We start from the raw sequence: 20,296 nt of genomic DNA, 5'->3' as shown, positions 1-20,296 counted from the left end.
ATTTCGTTATTCAAGCGAGTGCTTTTCTCATTATTGTCCACGTTTAACACATATAATATGATATAATATAATATAATATACACACTTGTCCCAGACAAACTCGCCTTTCTTTCCGTTAATAATTTTGACAATATCAATGAAAAACCTAGAAATAAAATATTAAATAAATTTAAATGCATCTACTTTATGCATGTATCATGTTTTTTATTTGTTATGTCGTCGTCAACCGTATAGGAGTGTTTTGCTTTTATCTAAAATATAGAAGTAGCACATGGATTGAGTATTTTAACAAATACTCAGTGACTCACTATTGGGGTTAGAAATTGTCGATTCCCTTTGGTGACTATCGTAACCGAGTCATTAGATGTGTATTTATTATTCTACACATGAACCATACGTGTGAATATGGACCCACGAGTCGGTTCGCACACCCTTTGGGCCCATTTTCTGGTTGGACTAGTATTCTCTGGTATTGTTGTTGGACACCCGAAAGGAGTAGCGACCATCGTAGCATTGTGTTAAACATAATGATCATTTTTATTTTCATAACATATGTGTCCGTACTCATCATAAATGGGGTAATATCCTGATGCATGTAATACACAATAATGCTAAGGTTTCAAAACATGCATCATGATTGTGCACCATGTCAAAACATTTTATCCCATGTCATTCATGTCATACATCGTATCACATGTTGACTATCATATGTGTATTATATTATAAAACATATCATGTTACAACATGTATCATATCCCAAAACATGTCATTTCATAAACATATAATATCATAGACATACCATATTATAAACAAACAACAGATAGCTATAGTGACAACTGTAAACAACATGCAAGAAAAACGGAAACAAAAGATTATTCAATTTTATTCCATTCACGACTTGAGTGTTACTAGAATCTTTATATATTTTCGTAGAAATACTTCTTGAAATCATCCATATGCCTTGTTTGTAACCGTATCGCTACTATGAGCGACCCATCATCCGTTGGCCCCAACATTATGTACGCCTTCCCATCCATGTGCAACACTGCTGTCCAGAGTAACACGGTAGTCCCCAGCCAAAATCCGCCTCATAAAACGGAAGCGATATCCAACTCACTATTGAAAGATTTGGGTTGCCCCAGAACGAAGCTTTGGCTCGAACATTAGAGTGAGACGATTTTCTCAACCAACTAAGATCCTCTTGCCCTGCTAGATAGTCTATCATTGATTGCACGTATTCGCCGGTCATCTTCCATGTTCCTTCTCTTACCTTTCCTGCAGCATAGCTCAATGGTTGAGACATCAAATCGCCGAACACGCATTCTGACATTCGGACGATGATAGATGAGTTTCCTGAGAAGTTTTCCAAGATGGGTGGCTCCATCCGTTTTCTTACATCAATAGGGGTACGAATTACCGTCGGCTGTCGGCTCTTGCCGATATCGCGGGCCTTGCATGCACAAACCCACATGTGTCCGATAATGGACTCGATTCGGGAGTATGGTCGTGGTTGTAATTCATCGGCCACCCCCATGGTTTGATTGGTTAGGTTTGAATTTGCTCTCCTTTTCAGCTTTTCAATTTGTTCTTTGGTAAGTTTGAACATTTGTAGATGTGGTTTCTTTTCCCTCGTCGTGTCGAGAATAGAAATAACAAAATTTCGCAGACTCGTTTTAGAAACGTTGAGGAGAAGCTCAAAGAGGACAATATCTACTAGCAGTGGACTTGGGCTGCTTACCTCTGAGTCGGAGCTGCCAAGGATAACTGGTGGTGGTTTAGTAAATTCAACGTGATCGAACCGTGGCGGACGAAGCGGGTTCTCCGGCATCAGAAATTTCCGGTCCGCGCGCCATGCTCGCCCATGAGTTGATGAACAAGATGCCAGAGGCTCCATCCACCACAGTATGACAATTAGCTACACCAATGACAAGCCCACCGCAGCTGAATCTCGTCACCTGAAATAGAAGCATCGGAATCTCTTCGATCGGAGAATTGTAATCCACGGCCGGAACGAGTTTTCTTACAGCATCCGACGGCGCAAAGTAGCCGTAATCTTCCAGCTTGGTGTCGGAGGAAGCTTCGTCGAATAGGACTCCAGCAGCGCAGCAATCAAGCTCGAGGCGGCCGCCAGCGATCCAGTGGAGACGCCCTGCGAGAGGGTAGTAAGGGACGAGGATTTGGCTGAGGGAGGTTTTTAAGGACTCGACGGCGGCAACCTTGGCTGCCGGGGATTTGTAGCGTAGACGGTTGGGACGTGAGTCCATGGCCTGTATTGGTCGCAGTCGGAGAAGGAGAGTGTGACGGTGGGAGTAGGGTGGCTGGGGACGATGGTGGAGGAAGAATGAATGGTTATAGATGCCATTGACGTTGGATTTCAAGAGCTTGCATTCGAGAGAAGTTATGGAAGCTAACCTTTATATAAGTAAAAATGTCTACTTTACACGTGAGCCCGACCCCATTGGGACCTATCTCGAACAAGGAGGTGCCCCGAATAAGAAGAGAGTTACCCGTGAGCCCCGACCCTACTGGGACCCACCCCGAACAAGGTGAGCTGCCCCGAATAAGGAGAGAGTTATCCATGAACCTCGACTCTAAATTGCAAGCTATCTTGTAATTTTTTTAATGGTTAAATACTATATGGTAAATATTAAAATTTAAATTTTTAGAAATTTTGTCCCAAGTACAATTTTTGTATATCTCATGATAATGTTGATACAATTTTTAATTTTTAATGTAATGTTGTTGGCCCTCGGTGTGTTATGACATGAGATGTATGTTAATATAACATAGTATGATGATACCTCATGTTACGATGATATGCATGTATGACATGTCATGTTACATTATGGTAATGAAGAGTTTTCTGATACACAACCCCTGAGTAATGTTATGAATGATTTATGTATGAAACTTTTGCAAGCATGTTACCATGATTTAAGATGAAAATTATAGGAACCTCATGCGTATTGTATGTTCGTTTACATCGAGATATTTTCTCTTCTATGATGAGTACATACTTCCAGACGATGGTTATGATGATGATGATGATGATGATGATGATCGACGATAGTTGTACCACCAGACGTCCGCCTACAACCAACTAGCTTAACCATCCAGGCTCAGGAGGTGTGCAAGCATTCTCGCACGTGTGGGTCGTATGTGGGGTAGTACTATGCATCCAATTTTTTTGGACTAGAGGTCACCTAAGAGACTATCGTTTTAAATGATAGGTCTCAAATCAAGATTGCATGTGTTTGCATTCTCTAATGCCAATAGTGGGGTCACTTAATGAGTATTTCTTAAAATACTTACTCATGTGCTACTTTTATATTTGAAGTAAAGGAAAGACACCTTTATAGGGTTGATGTCGTCATCGCAACTAAAGACCATAAAACTTGCATATCCTAAGACATAGGGGCTAGAAACTCAACAGACCATGAAACTTGCATATCCTAAGAGGTAGGGCTAGAAACTCAACGTCATTATTCTTGGACAATTTGGAATAAGGATTCCTTCTTTTTGCACTATTACGGATACGAAAATAAAAATAATGGACAAAATTGGATTCAATTGTCAACCGCTATCCCGACCATGTAGAAAACTAATGTCGTTACAATTGATATCAGAGCTCTAGGTTAAAGAACTTAAGCCCAATACTAGATCTATTTCTAAAGCCCCTTCTCGCATGGTGCCAATGGAATTAAAAGAACTCAAGGTGCAATTACAAGATCTATTGGACAAAGACTTCATCCGCCCTAGCGTATCTCCATGGAGTGCACTAGTGCTATTTGTTAAGAAGAATTATGGCTTGATGCATCTGTGCATCAACTAAAGAGAGTTAAACAAGAGGAAAATAAAAACAAGTATCCACATCCTCGTATTGAAGATTATTTCGACCAACTCAGAGAAGCGACATTATTCTCCAAGATAGATCTTCAATCAGGGTATCACTAGATTAAGATTACAAGGGGACGTGCTAAAGACAGTATTCAGAATAAGGTACGGTTACTATGAGTTTGTGGTGATATCGTTTGGTCTCACTAATGCCCTGGTTGTATTCATAGAGTTAATGAATGAAGTATCTAAGGAGTGTCTTGATACGTTTGTCATCGTTTTTACAGACGACATCCTAGTCTACTCAAAGACGGGTCAAGAACACCAACGATACCTTCGAAAAGTCCTAACCATTTTGAGAGAGAAAAAGTTGTACGCAAAGTTCTCCAAGTGTGAATTTTGACTATGACAAGTCTCGTTTTTAGAACACGTGGTGTTGAAAGATGGAATCTTAGTAAACCCCACCAAGATTGAAGTGGTCACTAAGTGGGATCGCCTGACCTCACTCACTAAGGTTTACAGTTTTATGGGATTATCAAGATACTACCAGCGTGAAAGACTTTGCTAGAATAACATGATCACTCATGCAGTTAACGAAGAAAGTTGTTCCATTTGTATAGAGTGATGCATGTAAGACAGGTTTTCAAGACCTAAAACAGAGGTTAGTGTCGACCCTAGTACTCACAGTACCAAAGAGCTCAGAGGGATATATGATATATAGTGACGCCTCTAAGAAGGGCTAGAATGTGTGATGATGTTACATGGTAAGGTTTTCATGTATGATTTCCGTTAGTTGAAGGACTATGAGAATAACCTCCCTACCCACGACTTAGAGAGTTGGTCGCAGTGGTGTTCCTACTTAAAATCTGGCAACATTGCCGGTATGAAGAAAAGACTCAAATTTAAATTGACCACAAGAGCTTGAAGTATTTATTCACCAAAAAAAAAAATTGAATATGAGACAACAAAGAAGGTTAGAGTAGTGGTAACTGAAGGAGCCGTAGCTCAAATTACTCGATTCACGGTACAACCCACACTTCGACAAAGGATTATTGAGTCTCAACAAGAGAACCTAGCTTAAATAAGACTTTGAGCCAGTTAACATCCGGTTCAGTGGACAGTTTCTCCAAATCATCATATGGCGGATTACTATGTCAAGGACGACTGTGTGTTCCAACAGTGGAAGAGCTAAGGAACGAGATACTAACCGAGACTCACAACACTTCCTTCTCTATGCATCCAGGTGATACTAAAACGTATCATGAATTGAAACAACATTATTGGTAGTGAAGTATGTATGTAAAAGGACATAGTAGAATTCGTGAGCAGATGTCTAGTATGTCAACCGGTGAAAGCTCCTAAACAGAGGACGACAAGATTGTTGCTACCTATCAGTGTACTAGAATGAAAGTGGAAAAATATTGTTATGGACTTTATCGTAGGACTACATGGGTATACAGTAATCTGGATCATCATCGACAGGCTATCAAAATCGGCACATTTCCTACCTAGTAAGGCAACGTATATAGTAGATATTATTAGTAGTACTATTGCTGCAACTACTACTACTAGTAATGCTGCTACGGCTATCGCTACGTTACGACAGCTACTACTAGTATTGCTGCTACGACTACCGCTACTATTAGTAGTACTATTGCTGCAACTACTACTACAAGTATTGCGGCACATTTCCTACCTAGTACGTTACGACGTTTGTAGCCATACCTTTGTTTCCACTAGCGTCAAATAGAATCTTCGAGATATATTTAATTATTTATATGAGAGTTGACCTAGGTTTTGACCTTTCTCTTGGATCAGACCGAACCGGATTGAACCGGGTCATAGAGTATCCCAAGGAACATCTTGGAGTGAAATTGTGTTGGGCCTCAACTTCCTAGGCCTTAGCCCATCAATGCTCTCTCCCTGGGCCTAATTGGGCCTCAAAACATCCTTCAAGCCCAAGTTATGTTGGGCTTTCATTTTTTTGTCCAATTAGATCCGTAAAAACATAATAAAAAAATTGTAATCTTTAATAATTTATTTTAAAATTTATGAACCAACCCTTATAGTTCGGGTTGTGTTGAATGTATACCCTATTTTTTATTCTCTAACTAATTTTTTTTTTATTAAAATATATAATTAAACCAACATTAATATTTTTTTAAGGTTAAATTAAAGTTTAACTTATTGATAAATTTTTAAATATAGGTAAATAAGATCTTGAATTTTTAATTTTGAGTTTATTAGGTGTAATAAAAAATTAAAAAATTTGAGTCTCATTCGAAATAAAATTAATTTTAATCTAATAAATGAGAACGAAATATTATTTATACGAGTGTGAAAACTTTCTACTAACATATGTATTTGCCATGAGCTGTTATAGTTGGTATCAGAGTCAGGCACCGAGCAGTTGTGCTAGTGAGGACACTAGGCCTACAAGGAGGTGGATTGAGAAATATTAGGTCGGTTGGAAAAGAAAACAAAGTATTTCTTATAAAAGTGTTGTATTGTCCACTTTGACCCGTTACATATCGTCATTAGCCTCATGGTTTTAGAACGCACATAATAGGTAAAAAATTTCACACTCTTATAGTTAATTTTTTAAATTTTCGAATACATCACTAATTTATTAAATGAAAAATTGAAATTTCATAAACCTCTAATGCATTTTTGTAAGTTCGCCTTAGACCACTTGGCCATCCTGACATGTTTATGTTATAATATATTGTGATACGATATGTTATAGTATGATATGTATACGATGAAAATTGTTATGTCTGAAAGCATGGAACATTATGACATGACATATTCATATAATATGAATGATATGTTATGATTGACATGCAAAACGACGAGCTAGCCTGAAATACAACCTCGACGTATGCATGAAAGATATGATAAATGATACGATATATATTAAATGCTAGCAGGGTTGTATTAAGGATAATTAAAACGGAAAATTGTAGGGACCTCATTCACCCCCCTTTGAGACTCAGTGTTATGATTATGCTTGTCCAAGGCATGTCGCCCATGGCTGCATGCCCGTGACACGCCGAAACCTTTGCCTTGTACTACTTTACCACTTTTATGTTGTATTATTTCTTTCTTGTTTTCTTTAAGAGTATGGCGTTTCGAAGAATTCATGGTTACGCCTAGTAGACATGAAATGCCTCAAAATGCACTACAGGCGAATGCGACTAGTTGTCAGATTCTCCCTAACTGAAAAATTATATACTGTTGAAGTCGTTATTGTTGCCCATTTGCTTGCTTGCTATATAACACCACTCTCAATCTTTCTCTCATTCTTTCTTTCAAAACTCTTTTTCCTACAATATAAAAGGAAAAAACGAAATAGACATTAGAGAAGAATAAGAACCCTAATCCAATCGCTGCTATGTGCCGATAAGGATTTTGCGAGTGAGCAAACCGTGAGCAGAATGGTGAACCTTTTAAGGCAGCTTTAGCAAACTCTACCACAGTTCACACTAGCATCGACGTGGTCGTCCTTGCAACCACAAAGCAGCTTGCACTCCAGTCAATCCTCTCGTCTTAGTGTAATTTGAATTGGCAAGGCAGGTCACTCTTTGTTCCCGATCTTGTCCGATGCTGAGTTATTTTTCGAAGTGTTTTCGCTTGATAATGTCATCTCGCCCCTTTTACATTGTGAAGCACAGTAGCCATCCGTCGAAGAAAGCTGCTGCGCGTTGGCGTTGTGTGTGTCGTCATCCTGTCTGATAAATGTATTATTTTTTGTTATGCGCTTTTGTTTAAAGCATCGATTTTGCATGGGTCCGAGAAAGAGTAGATACAGTTTGTGTTCGCAAGGTAAATAAAGCTTTTTTACATTTGATCTTCAAATTTCGTAACTTAGTAGGCCTTGTAGATAAGCTTCCATTCATAACTTCTAATAGTTATAATTATTCCCAACAAACTTTTCTAGCTATACTCGTAGAAGCACTTCCACCTTTCATCTCGTTGACTAATAATATTAAACCCTTGGTTACCAACCTAACTATGATATCAAGTTAGGAATCACGACCCTCCATAATGACATAATACTGTCCACTTTGAGCATAAGCTCGCAAGGGTTTGCTTTGGGCTTCTGCAAAAGGTCTCATACCAATGGAACTTGCTGGAATCCGGTGTTTCATGCTCGTTTAGAACTTATTGAAACTCATTATCATTTTGTTCGAGAGAAACTCATTATCAGTTGAGTATTTATAGGAGTTATTTCAGTTTAAATAGAAGTTTTACTATCAGTAAACTATAGCTACAGTACAACACTTCATATTTTCAGTTTTCTTTGTATTGCCTTCTTCAAGTAATAATAATTTTAGATTTATTCGCATCTTTAAGTGTTAAATATTGTGTTAGTTAGTATCAGAGTTATGCCCTAAACTTAGTCATGACAATCGTAAACTATCTATCAGTCTGCTTCGCCGCTCCTTAGCTAGCTTTCTTTGGTTTTTTATCCTGAACCTCGTAATAAACAAGTCAAGACTCACCAGAATGAGAGTGAACTACTGAACCTAAACTCTTTGACTCTCCTGCCTGTAAGAAGGATGAATGATCCGGAACAGGAAGTCAAGCAAGACTCAACCCTTTCCCTTTAACTGATTGAACGAGGTAAACTGAATCACTACTGAACTAGAACCTATGGATTCTTTCACTGCTCTTTCTCCTCTCCCTATTTATTCTGTCATTTCACTCTTCGAACCTGGAAGTCAAGACTCAACAAGAATGATCCTTCTTTTCTTCCTCAAATAGAAAGCCATGGACAGTGAAATCAAATCCATAGAGAAGAACAAGCCATCTTTTTCTCAACAATGTCTTTGTCATTTGATCCAATAGCGTTCCGTTAGATAGGAACAAATTTGATAAATACTAATAACTCTCGGATGGAGTATTAGAAAGGAAAAATCCATTAGATAATGAACAATTGGTTTCAACCCAACAAACAAGGAAAGGATGTCATGAATAAGGAGTTGCTTCAGTCTTTCAATTCTCTTGCATTTTCTTCGTTTATTCAAAACCCGGAAAAAGGTTTTATAATCCTCAAATATCGAACAAAGAATTGTGAGCCTCGAAGTTGTAGTCAAAAGTGACTAAAGTGTCGAACAAATGGTGTACTTTGTTTGAGGGCTCTAAAGAAAGGAGTTGTTCGAAGGGAGAATTAGGGGATGATGATGAGTTTATAAGCAAGGAATAATATCTCTATTGGTATGAGGCATTTTGAGCTTATGCTCAAAGTGGATAATATCGTACCATTATAGAAAATATCATACCACTGTGAATAGTCGTGATTCTTAACAACAATAAGACTGGATAATTCTCTAATTTCTTACTCTCTTTATCAATATTTTTATAATTTGACTTAAACAAGATTGAATATATATATATATATATATATATATATATATATATATATATATATATATTAAAAATTTTAAAATAATAATAATAATTTGGAAGCCATGCCTAGCTAGCGGCCCAAAATCCGCCATTGATTGGGTACTAAAAAAACGAAGAAACAAAATTTCATCGTCGTTACGTTATTAGCGATTACGACGAAAGAGCTCGGTGACATCATTTTATTTAAACGACATAAAAGTCTAACAATTTACCATTTAAGGAAAAATATAAATTTATTTCAAAGCGTGATTTAAAAGCAAAAGTAAAAGACAGCTTTAGTATGCATTTCTGGCCCTATCTTCGTCGTTGTATTCATAATCCCCATTTTTTAAAAAGAAATATACATTTATTGATGTTTATATACATACTCATACATCAATTGAGCTCTACTCAAATTGGTTTATATCTGACATTTGTTGTACTAAACAATTCCATAAATGGTTTAAAAAAAAATCCATAATCACAGTAAGCAGATATAACGTCTTCAGCAAGATAGTGAGCTATTCGGTTGACTAATGCCCCCACCATTATCAAATAACTAAAAAATATATATAGTTTTGATATTTTCATTGATATTTTCTAATTTGAACGGCCTCGACCCAGCTCTCCAAATTAGGGTTTCAATCCAACGTCGCACTATTGAAATTTTGGTCGATGCTCGTAACTTTAAATGTTTAATTTTTATAGAAGTTAATAATTTTTTAAAAATAAATCATTGGCTTTTCTCTCATACTCATATTATTATTATTTAATTTTTTTGGGTTATAAATATAAGATAAATAAAATGAAATGAGAAGGGGAGGATTAATTAATTCATCAAATTCTTTTTTTTACATCCATTAGAAAAAATAGTTTAATGGATAAAATTACAAAAAGTCCGAACTCGAACCGGATCCGACCCGAACCGGAAACCCGAATGAGAAACCCCAATAAAAACCCTTCATCCTTTCGCAATAAAACCGTTCCTAGTTACTTCCCTCCCTTTGAGATTCTTTTGGAGGCGCCACAAAAAAACCCTCTCTCTATCTCTCTCGGCTCGTTCACCATCTCCAATTCTTCATCTCTCTCTCTTCCTAATTGCAGCTTAAAAACCTCCATTAATCCTTCATCCATGGCGGCCGATTCCGCTCAGCATCATCAAATGGCCTTACTTCTGGGTTCCGATCGCACCCACTTCGAAGCCCTAATTTCCCATCTTATGTCCTCTTCTAATGACCAGCGTTCACAGGCTGAGTCCCTCTTCAATCTCTGCAAACAAGCCCACCCAGATGCTCTCGCTCTTAAGCTCGCTGATCTTCTTCACCCATCTGCTCATCCCGAGGCACGCACCATGTCTGCCATTCTCCTCCGCCGTCAACTCATTCGTGATGATTCTTATCTCTGGCCTCGTCTTACTCCTTCCACTCAATCAACTCTTAAATCTGTTTTGCTTTCGTCTCTTCAGACGGAGGAATCTAAGTCTATTTCGAAGAAGTTGTGTGATACTATTGCGGAACTTGCTTCTGGGATTTTGCCGGATGGAGGTTGGAATGAATTGATGCCGTTTATTTTTCAGTGTGTTACTTCTGATAGCGCTAAGATGCAGGAGTCTGCTTTGTTGATTTTTGCGCAATTGGCTCAGTATATTGGTGAAACCCTAGTTCCACATCTGGATACACTTCACTCTGTGTTTTCGCAGTGTTTGGGTTCGTCTAAGACTGCTGATGTGAGAATCGCAGCTTTGGGTGCTGCGATTAATTTTATTCAATGTTTGTCTAGTGCTTCTGATAGGGATAGGTTTCAGAATCTATTGCCCTTGATGATGCAGACGTTAACTGAGGCTTTGAATTCTGGACAAGAAGTCACTGCGAAGGATGCACTTGAGTTGTTGATTGAATTGGCAGGGTCTGAGCCCAGATTCTTGAGGAGGCAGCTGGTTGATGTGGTTGGTTCCATGTTGCAGATTGCTGAGGCGGATTCCCTTGAAGAATCTACTAGGCATTTGGCAATTGAATTTGTCATAACGCTTGCTGAGGCTAGAGAGCGAGCTCCCGGGATGATGAGGAAGTTGCCGCAGTTTATAAGTAGGTTGTTTGGGATACTTATGAACATGTTGTTGGATATCGAGGACGATCCTGCTTGGCATACCGCCGATACTGAGGATGAGGATGCGGGTGAGACTGATAATTATGGGTTCGGGCAAGAGTGCTTAGATAGACTATCTATTTCGTTGGGTGGAAATTCTATTGTGCCTGTTGCTTCCGAGATGTTTCCTGTTTTCTTGGCTGCACCTGAATGGCAAAAGCATCATGCAGCACTTATTGCACTGTCACAAATTGCAGAGGGTTGCTCGAAGGTATTAGTCCTTGCTTTGATTTTTCATCTCTTCCTTTGCATTCATTGTCTTACCTTTTAATGACCAAAGTTTGCAATTATGAAGTCTCTACAGCGTGCTCCTCTTTATTTTACTAGATTTCGTCCATTGTTATATGTTCAAGGCATTGGTAGTGTTGCAAATCAATTCAATTTCAAACTTCTGATTGGTATATGTTATATTATTATATTAAGCACCATCTTGGTTATTATTTGTTGGTGGTTCCTTTCAATTGGGTTAGAGCTTTATTTGTTTATCCTTGGTGCGTTGGTTTGTCATTCTAATCATATACTTGCTCTATTTGTGCAGGTAATGATAAAGAATCTTGAGCAAGTACTCTCTATGGTTTTAAATTCATTCCAACATCCACATCCACGTGTACGATGGGCAGCCATTAATGCCATCGGCCAGTTGTCTACTGATCTAGGCCCAGATTTGCAGTCTAAATATCACCATCTAGTTGTGCCTGCTTTGGCTGGAGCTATGGATGATTTTCAAAATCCACGAGTACAGGTTTGTATATATTTTTCTCTTATGAAACGGGTGTAGCCAGTTAATCATCTTTTCTACAGATATTTATCTTTTCTTGTTCTGCAAACTATTTATCCAATTTTTTCTGTATTCTTTTTTCCCTCCTGGAAGCTTATGTGCTGATACTTGTTGTCACTTTGTGATGATTTACATCCACATTTTTTATATGATCGATTAGGAAGTAAAAATTTGTTAATGAGATTAATGGATAGATATATGCAGTATTTGTTCCTTTGGCTCGTTGACTATATTTGAATAAGCAGTCACTCACTAGAGTTTTTCTTGCTTGTTCTTTAAAAAATAGTACACAATATTCACTTCTTTATTATTGAGGTAACATTTCTAATTTTTCTCTTTCTTTAATCCTACAGGCACATGCTGCCTCAGCAGTCCTCAATTTCAGTGAAAATTGTACCCCAAGTATTCTAACGCCTTACTTGGATGGAATTGTGAGCAAACTCCTTGTACTACTGCAGGTATTCTACCGCCTTAGTGGGCTTACTTTCAATTTATACGATACTTATTTCACTACGTGGTGGCAATTTGATAAATCATTTGATTGAAATTCTCTTTTCTTGCTCTGCTAAATTTTATTTTATATTTCTTTGTTTTTGAGGTAAAATGGTGATGCATCTCAATTTTTTTTCTTCAATATAATTTCTTTTAATATGTTGCTGCTTTTGTTGCAAATTTTCATTTTCTTTTTTATTAATGTGCTATATCATTTGTCTGCATTCCAGAATGGAAAGCAGATGGTGCAGGAGGGTGCTTTGACAGCTCTTGCATCTGTTGCCGATTCATCCCAGGTTTGTTTACTCTTTAATCTTATTTCAACTTTTGAACGCTCTTTTGTTGTGGATGTTACAAGCTTTGTTTTTACGTGGGCAGGAGCACTTCCAGAAATATTATGATGCTGTAATGCCTTACTTAAAAGCTATTCTTGTAAATGCAAGTGACAAATCCAATCGTATGCTTCGGGCCAAATCCATGGAGTGTATCAGTTTGGTTGGTATGGCTGTTGGGAAAGACAAGTTTAAGGAAGATGCCAAGCAGGTTACTTTCAATAATGTTTATCCATCATTTGGTTATTCTATTTGGACTTGTGTTATCTTTAGTGAATGTTGTTATTCTGTTTTGTAAATCAAATAGTTATTTCAATCAATCTTTATGCATAAGTTAATAGTTGTTATTCTTTTGTCTCTATTATGGGCTGAAATCTTTTATGGTCCATGTATTTTTTAAGGTTATGGATGTTCTGTTGTCACTACAAGGATCCCCAATGGAAGCAGATGATCCCACGACCAGCTACATGTTACAAGTATGTTTTGAGGATCTTATGTGATACAAATTTGTGCATCTTTTTGGATGGATTTGGTTTAATTTTATTGGTCAAAAAAGAAGAAAATAATTGCTTACTTCTTTTGCAGGCATGGGCAAGACTCTGCAAATGCCTTGGACAGGATTTTCTTCCTTACATGAGCGTTGTGATGCCACCTTTGCTTCAATCTGCTCAACTTAAGCCTGATGTGACAATCACATCTGCTGATTCAGATGCTGATATTGATGATGATGATGATAGGTTCGGTTTTTAACTTTTATTTTTAATTGTTTATTGAAATGAAAACAATCTAAACTCTTGTAAATGTACCCTGCTGATTTATCGTTGTTTTGGGTTCCTTTTTCTCTATTTAATAAATTGAATTCCTCCAAAAGACATTGGGAAAGAATAGTTGTTATTTATCTTATGATAAATTGCATGTTTAATATAGTTGTGTTCTTTGCTACTTTTCTGTTTTGATGTAATTTTTTCACCAGTTTTTTTAATTAGTTCTTTAGTCAAGGTATTTTTTCTGTTAATTAAAAGTTGATTGTCTTTATTGCAGTATTGAAACAATAACTCTCGGTGATAAAAGGATTGGCATCAAGACTAGTGTTTTGGAGGAAAAAGCCACAGCTTGCAACATGCTGTGTTGTTATGCTGATGAGTTAAAAGAAGGATTTTTTGTCTGGATCGATCAGGTTGCTTTGATGAATTACACTTTTTGTTCTTCTAATATGTAGTCTTTCGTTTACTGCTGTACTAATGGTTGTTCTATTACTTAGGTTGCTCCTACTTTGGTTCCACTCCTCAAATTTTATTTTCATGAAGAAGTTAGGAGGGCTGCTGTTTCAGGTAGTAGATTGTTCCTTTTCTTTTCTTTTTTTTTTTCCTATATGTTTTTTTTTCTGCTTTGAAGTCTTGGAAGAAATCATTTAAATTATTTTATTTACACGTCGTCTATTATGTAAACAGCCATGCCAGAGCTATTGCGTTCAGCAAAATTGGCTGTTGAGAAAGGGCAATCTCAAGGTCGTGATGAATCCTATGTGAAGCAGTTGTCAGATTATATTATACCAGCTTTGGTGGAGGCATTACACAAGGTTACGTGTGGATTATATTTTTTCCAGCAATGATAGATCTTTATACTTCTAAATTGCCATCCACCTTTCCTTCCTTAATGCTCTTATGTACTTGAGGGGGTTGAAAGCTAAATTACGATGTTTTATTATGCTAAATGCTTTACAGGAGCCTGAGGTGGAGATATGTGCCAGTATGTTGGATGCACTTAATGAGTGCGTGCAGGTCAGTTTGATGAGTTGTTAAATATATTCTGTACAAAAGAAATGAAGTTATCATTTACAAGTATCATGTGCTTTAATGTTCAATTTCTGTTGAAGTCTGTTACAAATTTAGTTCGGTGTTTCTGCAGCCTTTTGTTTTTGTTTCTGTAGCCAAGAAATTCAAGGTATTTGTTAAGAAAAATAATATATAAGGAACTCCAATGCGAGTCTTTGAGTCCAAAAAGCTAACTAAATCCAGACACCTTTAGCTAATTGGTATCTCAAGAGAATTCAGTTCAATTGTGCGCTGTAATTGTGTCTTTATTTCATTCTTTCGTTGAACTTCTTTCTCTTTTTAGTTCATTCATTTCTTTTCTCCTTTCTGCCTTTTGTGTAGTAGTTGGAGTTATTTGGATGACAGTCAACTGAAGTTAGATTTTTTCCCCAAAGCATGAATTATATGCATTCTTGAACTAAATGTGGCTTTTCTTTCTATTAGATCTCTGGACCACTTCTTGATGAAAGCCAAGTAAGGTGCATTGTGGATGAGATTAAATATGTCATCACTGCTAGTTCATCAAGAAAGCTTGAAAGATTGGAGAGGACAACAGCAGAGGATTTTGATGCAGACGAGAGAGAATTGCTTGATGAAGAAAATGAGCAAGAAGAAGAAGTTTTTGATCAGGTAAGTTATTGTGATAGATATGCTTTCTTATGCTGTTTAGTAGTTGTGTTTTCAGGTGTATTTGAAGATTAGTGTGAGAATAATGTTCTATTTTGTATTTTGATTAGATTGGTGATTGTTTGGGAACTTTGATCAAGACTTTCAAGGCCTCGTTCTTGCCTATGTTTGATGAGCTCTCATCTTATTTGACACCTATGTGGGTAAGTTTCTTGAGAATTTTTATCTGTCTGTAATGCTTTCTAACTTTGATCTTAGAAAATACGCACCATTCTGGTCTACATAAGACTTTCATTCTTTATGAGTTTGCTCGTACGCGTCTGTTTCTGTATCATTCAAAGATGTGAAGTTGTGTGCTCAAAGTAGAGCCAATCGCTTGAATGAAAACGAAATATAATTTTTTTGTAAGTTGATGATTCTGAAATCTTCACATTTTCTTTATATTATTATTAGGTGAGGGTTCTGCCATTTTTTCTGTTAACTTCTTCATTCACTGTTATGTTTACAGTTTTAGCTAGACCTTTTAAGTGAACATTGAAACACTTCTAATTTGCAACGCATACATATGGGGCTGTACAAACTAATTTATTTGAAGTATATCTGGAAGTACTTAACCCCTAATGGTCACGATCTTCGGTGTGCAGGGTAAGGATAGAACAGCAGAGGAGAGGAGAATAGCAATATGTATTTTTGATGATCTTGTGGAGCATTGTCGTGAAGCAGCCCTCAGGTAATCATTTCGTTGTAATTTTTTTGTATCTCGAGCATTTGTATTAATTTTTCCTATTGTGAATCAGGTATTTTGATACCTACCTTCCCTTCTTGTTGGAGGCTTGCAATGATGAGAATCCTGATGTCCGTCAGGTTTGTTCTGCCTTTAAATGCTCATAAATAATGATTTTTCTTTTGTGAATTCAAGCTTTTATCTAATTCAATCATTACTCATTTACAGGCTGCTGTTTATGGTATTGGTGTTTGTGCCGAGTTCGGTGGTTCTGTATTCAAACCGCTGGTTCAAGGTTGGCTTCGATTGCACCTCCTTTGTTTGAGTTTTTGAGAATGGTGGATGACTTTGTTATATCTTCTCTTTCTTTTGTGCAGAGGCCCTTTCCAGGTTGGATGTTGTGATTAGGCACCCTAATGCACAACAGTCTGAAAACGTAATGGCATATGACAATGCTGTTTCAGCTCTTGGAAAGATATGTCAGTTTCACAGAGATAGTATAAATGCATCACAGGTTTGTGTCTTCTCATGTATTAGATTCATCTGCATTCATTTAAAATGAACTCGCTTTTCCTTTTCCTCGTGTAAGAAATATTTTGAAAAAGATTTCTTGATAATGTTTGTGAGTGCATGATTGTGCCTATGAAATATGCAAGCATCATAATCTTGAGTATTTGATAAGGGTTGTACTCGAATTAGACTACGAACGATAATATTTATATGTGCTCTTGGAAACTGCACAATGAACTCGCTTTTCCTTTTCCTCGTGTAAGAAATATTTTGAAAAAGATTTCTTGATAGTGTTTGTGAGTGCATGATTGTGCCTATGAAATATGCAAGCATCATAATCTTGAGTATTTGACAAGGGTTGTACTCGAATTAGACTATGAACGATAATATTTATATGTCCTCTTGGAAACTGCACAATGAATTTGTTTCTCGGCTGAAACGACCTCCAAATTCTATTTATTGTACTAATAGTATTTCGTTGTACATATTTATCACCTGCAGTATGTATTTGGTAAAACATGTTCTATGATGGAAAGTCATTCTATTTATTCCATTAATGGATCCTGCTCAGGTCCACATTTCTTTTATGGCATGCTTATTTCTGCGTCTTATTTGCCTCTGACTTTTTTTTGGCAGTTGGTTCCTGCTTGGCTAAGCTGCTTGCCTATCAAGGGTGATTTAATTGAGGCTAAGTTGGTGCATGAGCAGCTCTGTTCAATGGTTGAAAGGTTGAAACGTTGAAACGTTGATCCCACAACAAATTCTATTCAACAATCTTGTTTGCCTGATTCATTGTTTACTCATTTTTTTTTCCTCCATTTAATTAACAGGTCTGATAAAGAACTCCTAGGGCCCAACAATCAGTATCTTCCTAAAATAGTTTCCATTTTTGCCGAGGTATGCTATATCGTTAAGGACCGTGCACAAGAATGTTTTGTATGCTTTGATTTCTCAATCTGGGGGCATTGTTGTTTGTAGGTTCTATGTGCGGGTAAGGATCTTGCGAGTGAGCAAACCGTGAGCAGAATGGTGAACCTTTTAAGGCAGCTTCAGCAGACTCTACCACCCTCCACGCTAGCATCGACGTGGTCGTCCTTACAACCACAACAGCAGCTTGCACTCCAGTCAATCCTCTCATCTTAGTGTAATTTGTATTGGCAAGGCAGGTCATTCTTTGTTCCAGATTGTGTCAGATCCTGAGTTTGTTACGTACATCCGTTGGATGGGCTGGCTATGTGTTTTCTGGTATTTTTCGAAGTGTTTTCGCCTGATAAGGTCATCTCGCCCCTTTTACATTGCGAAGCACAGCAGCCATCCCTCGAAGAAAGCTGCTGCGCGTTGGCGTCGTGTGTGTCGTCATCCTGTCTGATAAATGTATTATTTTTCGTTATGCGCTTTTGTTTAAAGCATCGATTTTGCATGGGTCGGAGAAAGAGTAGATACAGTTGGTGTATAGTCCACAAAAGTATTGGTGAACTAGAGTCGTCCTCCCTCACAAAAAAGAGTGAAAACTACCAAAAATAATGTCGAGTGGTTATTATTATTATTGTCATTATTATTATTATTATTATTATTGAGGCTTTCAAGTTTTGAAAATATTGAGGTCAAAGCGTGCATTCATACACCTAATGGTTATGTTTTGCTTGTTAAATTATAATTTGGTTCTCTATTCCTGATTTAGTTATTTATTTTGCTCAAAACGAAATTGGATGATTTCTTTTTAGATGTTTAATGTAATTTGATGATACGATAGAAGGCACGATCAACTCAATCTAACTCATTTGATTTGAGGTGTGCAAAAGTTTCTTCGGATCTTGATAGCAATACCTACTCTGTAGGGACATCAGGCTTAGTGATTTGATTATGTCGAATGGAAGAGCCATCGTTTAACACCTACATGGAGTAGGGATGAAAGTTGGGCTTAAATTTTAGTTAAAGATTTATGATTAATGATTAATTATGTATAAATATATTTATTTTAGGGTTATTTCATAATTAATTTTCAAAATTATTTATTCTTCAACTAGCTTTTAAGAAATTATTTTTGAAGTAAATTTCAAAATAATAATAAATCGAATTAGAAATTTCAAACATTTATATTAAAGAGATTAGAAGGTAGAGACTGTAATCTCATATAATAATATAATGTTTTTAAATTCTAATTTTATTAATACTTTTCTAGCAAAATAGAATTTATTTATAAAATTATTTTAATGGATGATGATTATAGCCTTAGGGGGTTGAAATGGATGTTACAACAATGACGACGTGCAGAATGGGACACCATTATTCCCTATTAATTTATATTATTTTCCGTTTTTAATTAAAAAAATCATTTTATTTATTAATTTAATGGTGACGTTTAATAATACTTGTAACCATTTTAAAATAATAATAATAATCTTTTTAAAAAAATTAAAATAATACTTCCCCTACAGATTGGACAACTACTCCAATAATTATTTACTTTTTTTTTTTAAGGAAAAAGTCTTTTCTCTTTATTTTTTTCTCTTCAAATCATTATATATATATATATAAAATACTCTTACCTATGTTTTTAAAAAATATAAAAAATTTAAATGAAAATCTATTTATAAAATTTTAAAATTAGTATTAACGCCTAATTCCACTAATCAATTTTTATTTTTATTATATATGGAGCGTCGATAATTAGCATGAATTAAAAAAAATGATTCATTTTAATTTGAATTTTTTTTGTATCAAATTAATTTATAAAATAAAAATAATATTATAGATCGACGTGATCGCTAAATTATTAATTCTATAAAAAAAATAATTGAGAATAAAAAAAAAAAGGAAAAAAAAAATGTTTTATGAAGGCAGCCAATACCTCGTAGGTTAAGATTAGACTTTTATGTCTTTTATTTTTGTTTTTATTTAATTATTTAATTATTTATTTTGGATCTTCTTTCTAAAGCCTCCAAGTGGCAGCATTTTAGGCTTCCATAACTTTCTCTCTCTACTGTTTGACCTTGTGCCACTTCAAGGGAGAGAGAAAAACATGCGTAATTACTTTTTTGCCCTTGTCCTTTTCAGGAAAACTATGCTTTTTAGGAAAAAAAAAATGATTTATTGCCATTCTAGTGGTTGGATTAGATTGTGTTTATGAAATTTTATAGACTAACTCGAGGTTGGTAATCTAAGTAACCCAAAATTGTTTCACAACCTAACCCGACACTTTATTTTCGAGTTAGGTTGGGTTGAGTTGAGTTTACGGTTGATGCAATAAAATGTTGGGTAACAATTGGGCATGTCCGTTCATGTCTGCTAGAAGCTTTCTTGTTGTTCCGGAAATGACCTGAGATGAGAAGAAAGTGTGATTCTATAATGAGTTAGTGAAACTCGAGGCGAAGGAGGTTGATTGAAGCCCTGGTCTCTGAGAAATTTGCGCGCAATTTCAAATCAATCTGAGGCGATTGGTGTGACGTGCACCTTTGGGAAGACTAGTAACTCAAAATCTGAACCGAACTAGTTTGATTTAAAAACAAAAAAAATTATCCAACCCGAATCATTGATTCGGTTTGAGTTGATCCGATTTTCTAGATTTTTGGGTTCAATGTACACCCCTAGAATTTGGTCGGAATCATTTAATAAAACTTGAAAAATAGTCTATATGCTTTTATAAACT

At 36.3% G+C, this 20,296-nt stretch overlaps 1 protein-coding gene and 1 pseudogene across 1 annotated transcript; one reads left to right on the top strand and one right to left on the bottom strand.

The window, feature by feature from the left end:
• Positions 1-901: 901 nt before the first annotated feature.
• Positions 902-2,421, bottom strand: LOC111466011 (annotated as a pseudogene).
• A 7,800-nt stretch (positions 2,422-10,221) lies between these two features.
• Positions 10,222-18,222, top strand: LOC111465910 (importin-5-like). The gene is made up of 20 exons (XM_023110376.1): positions 10,222-11,581; positions 11,909-12,112; positions 12,502-12,606; positions 12,871-12,936; positions 13,019-13,183; positions 13,374-13,448; positions 13,558-13,709; positions 14,014-14,149; positions 14,234-14,303; positions 14,424-14,551; positions 14,697-14,753; positions 15,231-15,416; positions 15,524-15,616; positions 16,058-16,143; positions 16,211-16,277; positions 16,366-16,432; positions 16,515-16,651; positions 17,284-17,375; positions 17,478-17,544; positions 17,626-18,222. Exons 1-20 carry the CDS (start codon positions 10,358-10,360, stop codon positions 17,788-17,790), a joined length of 3,342 nt encoding a protein of 1,113 aa, XP_022966144.1. The 5' UTR covers positions 10,222-10,357; the 3' UTR covers positions 17,791-18,222.
• Positions 18,223-20,296: the final 2,074 nt, after the last annotated feature.

The sequence above is a fragment of the Cucurbita maxima genome, unplaced genomic scaffold, assembly GCF_002738345.1.
Source record: "Cucurbita maxima cultivar Rimu unplaced genomic scaffold, Cmax_1.0 Cma_Scf00030, whole genome shotgun sequence".
In the NCBI taxonomy this organism is placed as follows: Eukaryota; Viridiplantae; Streptophyta; class Magnoliopsida; order Cucurbitales; family Cucurbitaceae; genus Cucurbita; species Cucurbita maxima.
This window is presented reverse-complemented; position numbering and strand designations above follow the sequence as displayed.

Excerpts from the sequence above, each read along its gene's own strand:
- LOC111465910 (XM_023110376.1), top strand. The coding sequence starts at position 10,358 with ATGGCGGCCGATTCCGCTCAGCATCATCAAATGGCCTTACTTCTGGGT. Across the intron at positions 15,417-15,523 it reads AAGAAGAAGTTTTTGATCAG|ATTGGTGATTGTTTGGGAAC; the intron begins GTAAGTTATTGT and ends TATTTTGATTAG. Across the intron at positions 16,278-16,365 it reads AGAATCCTGATGTCCGTCAG|GCTGCTGTTTATGGTATTGG; the intron begins GTTTGTTCTGCC and ends ACTCATTTACAG.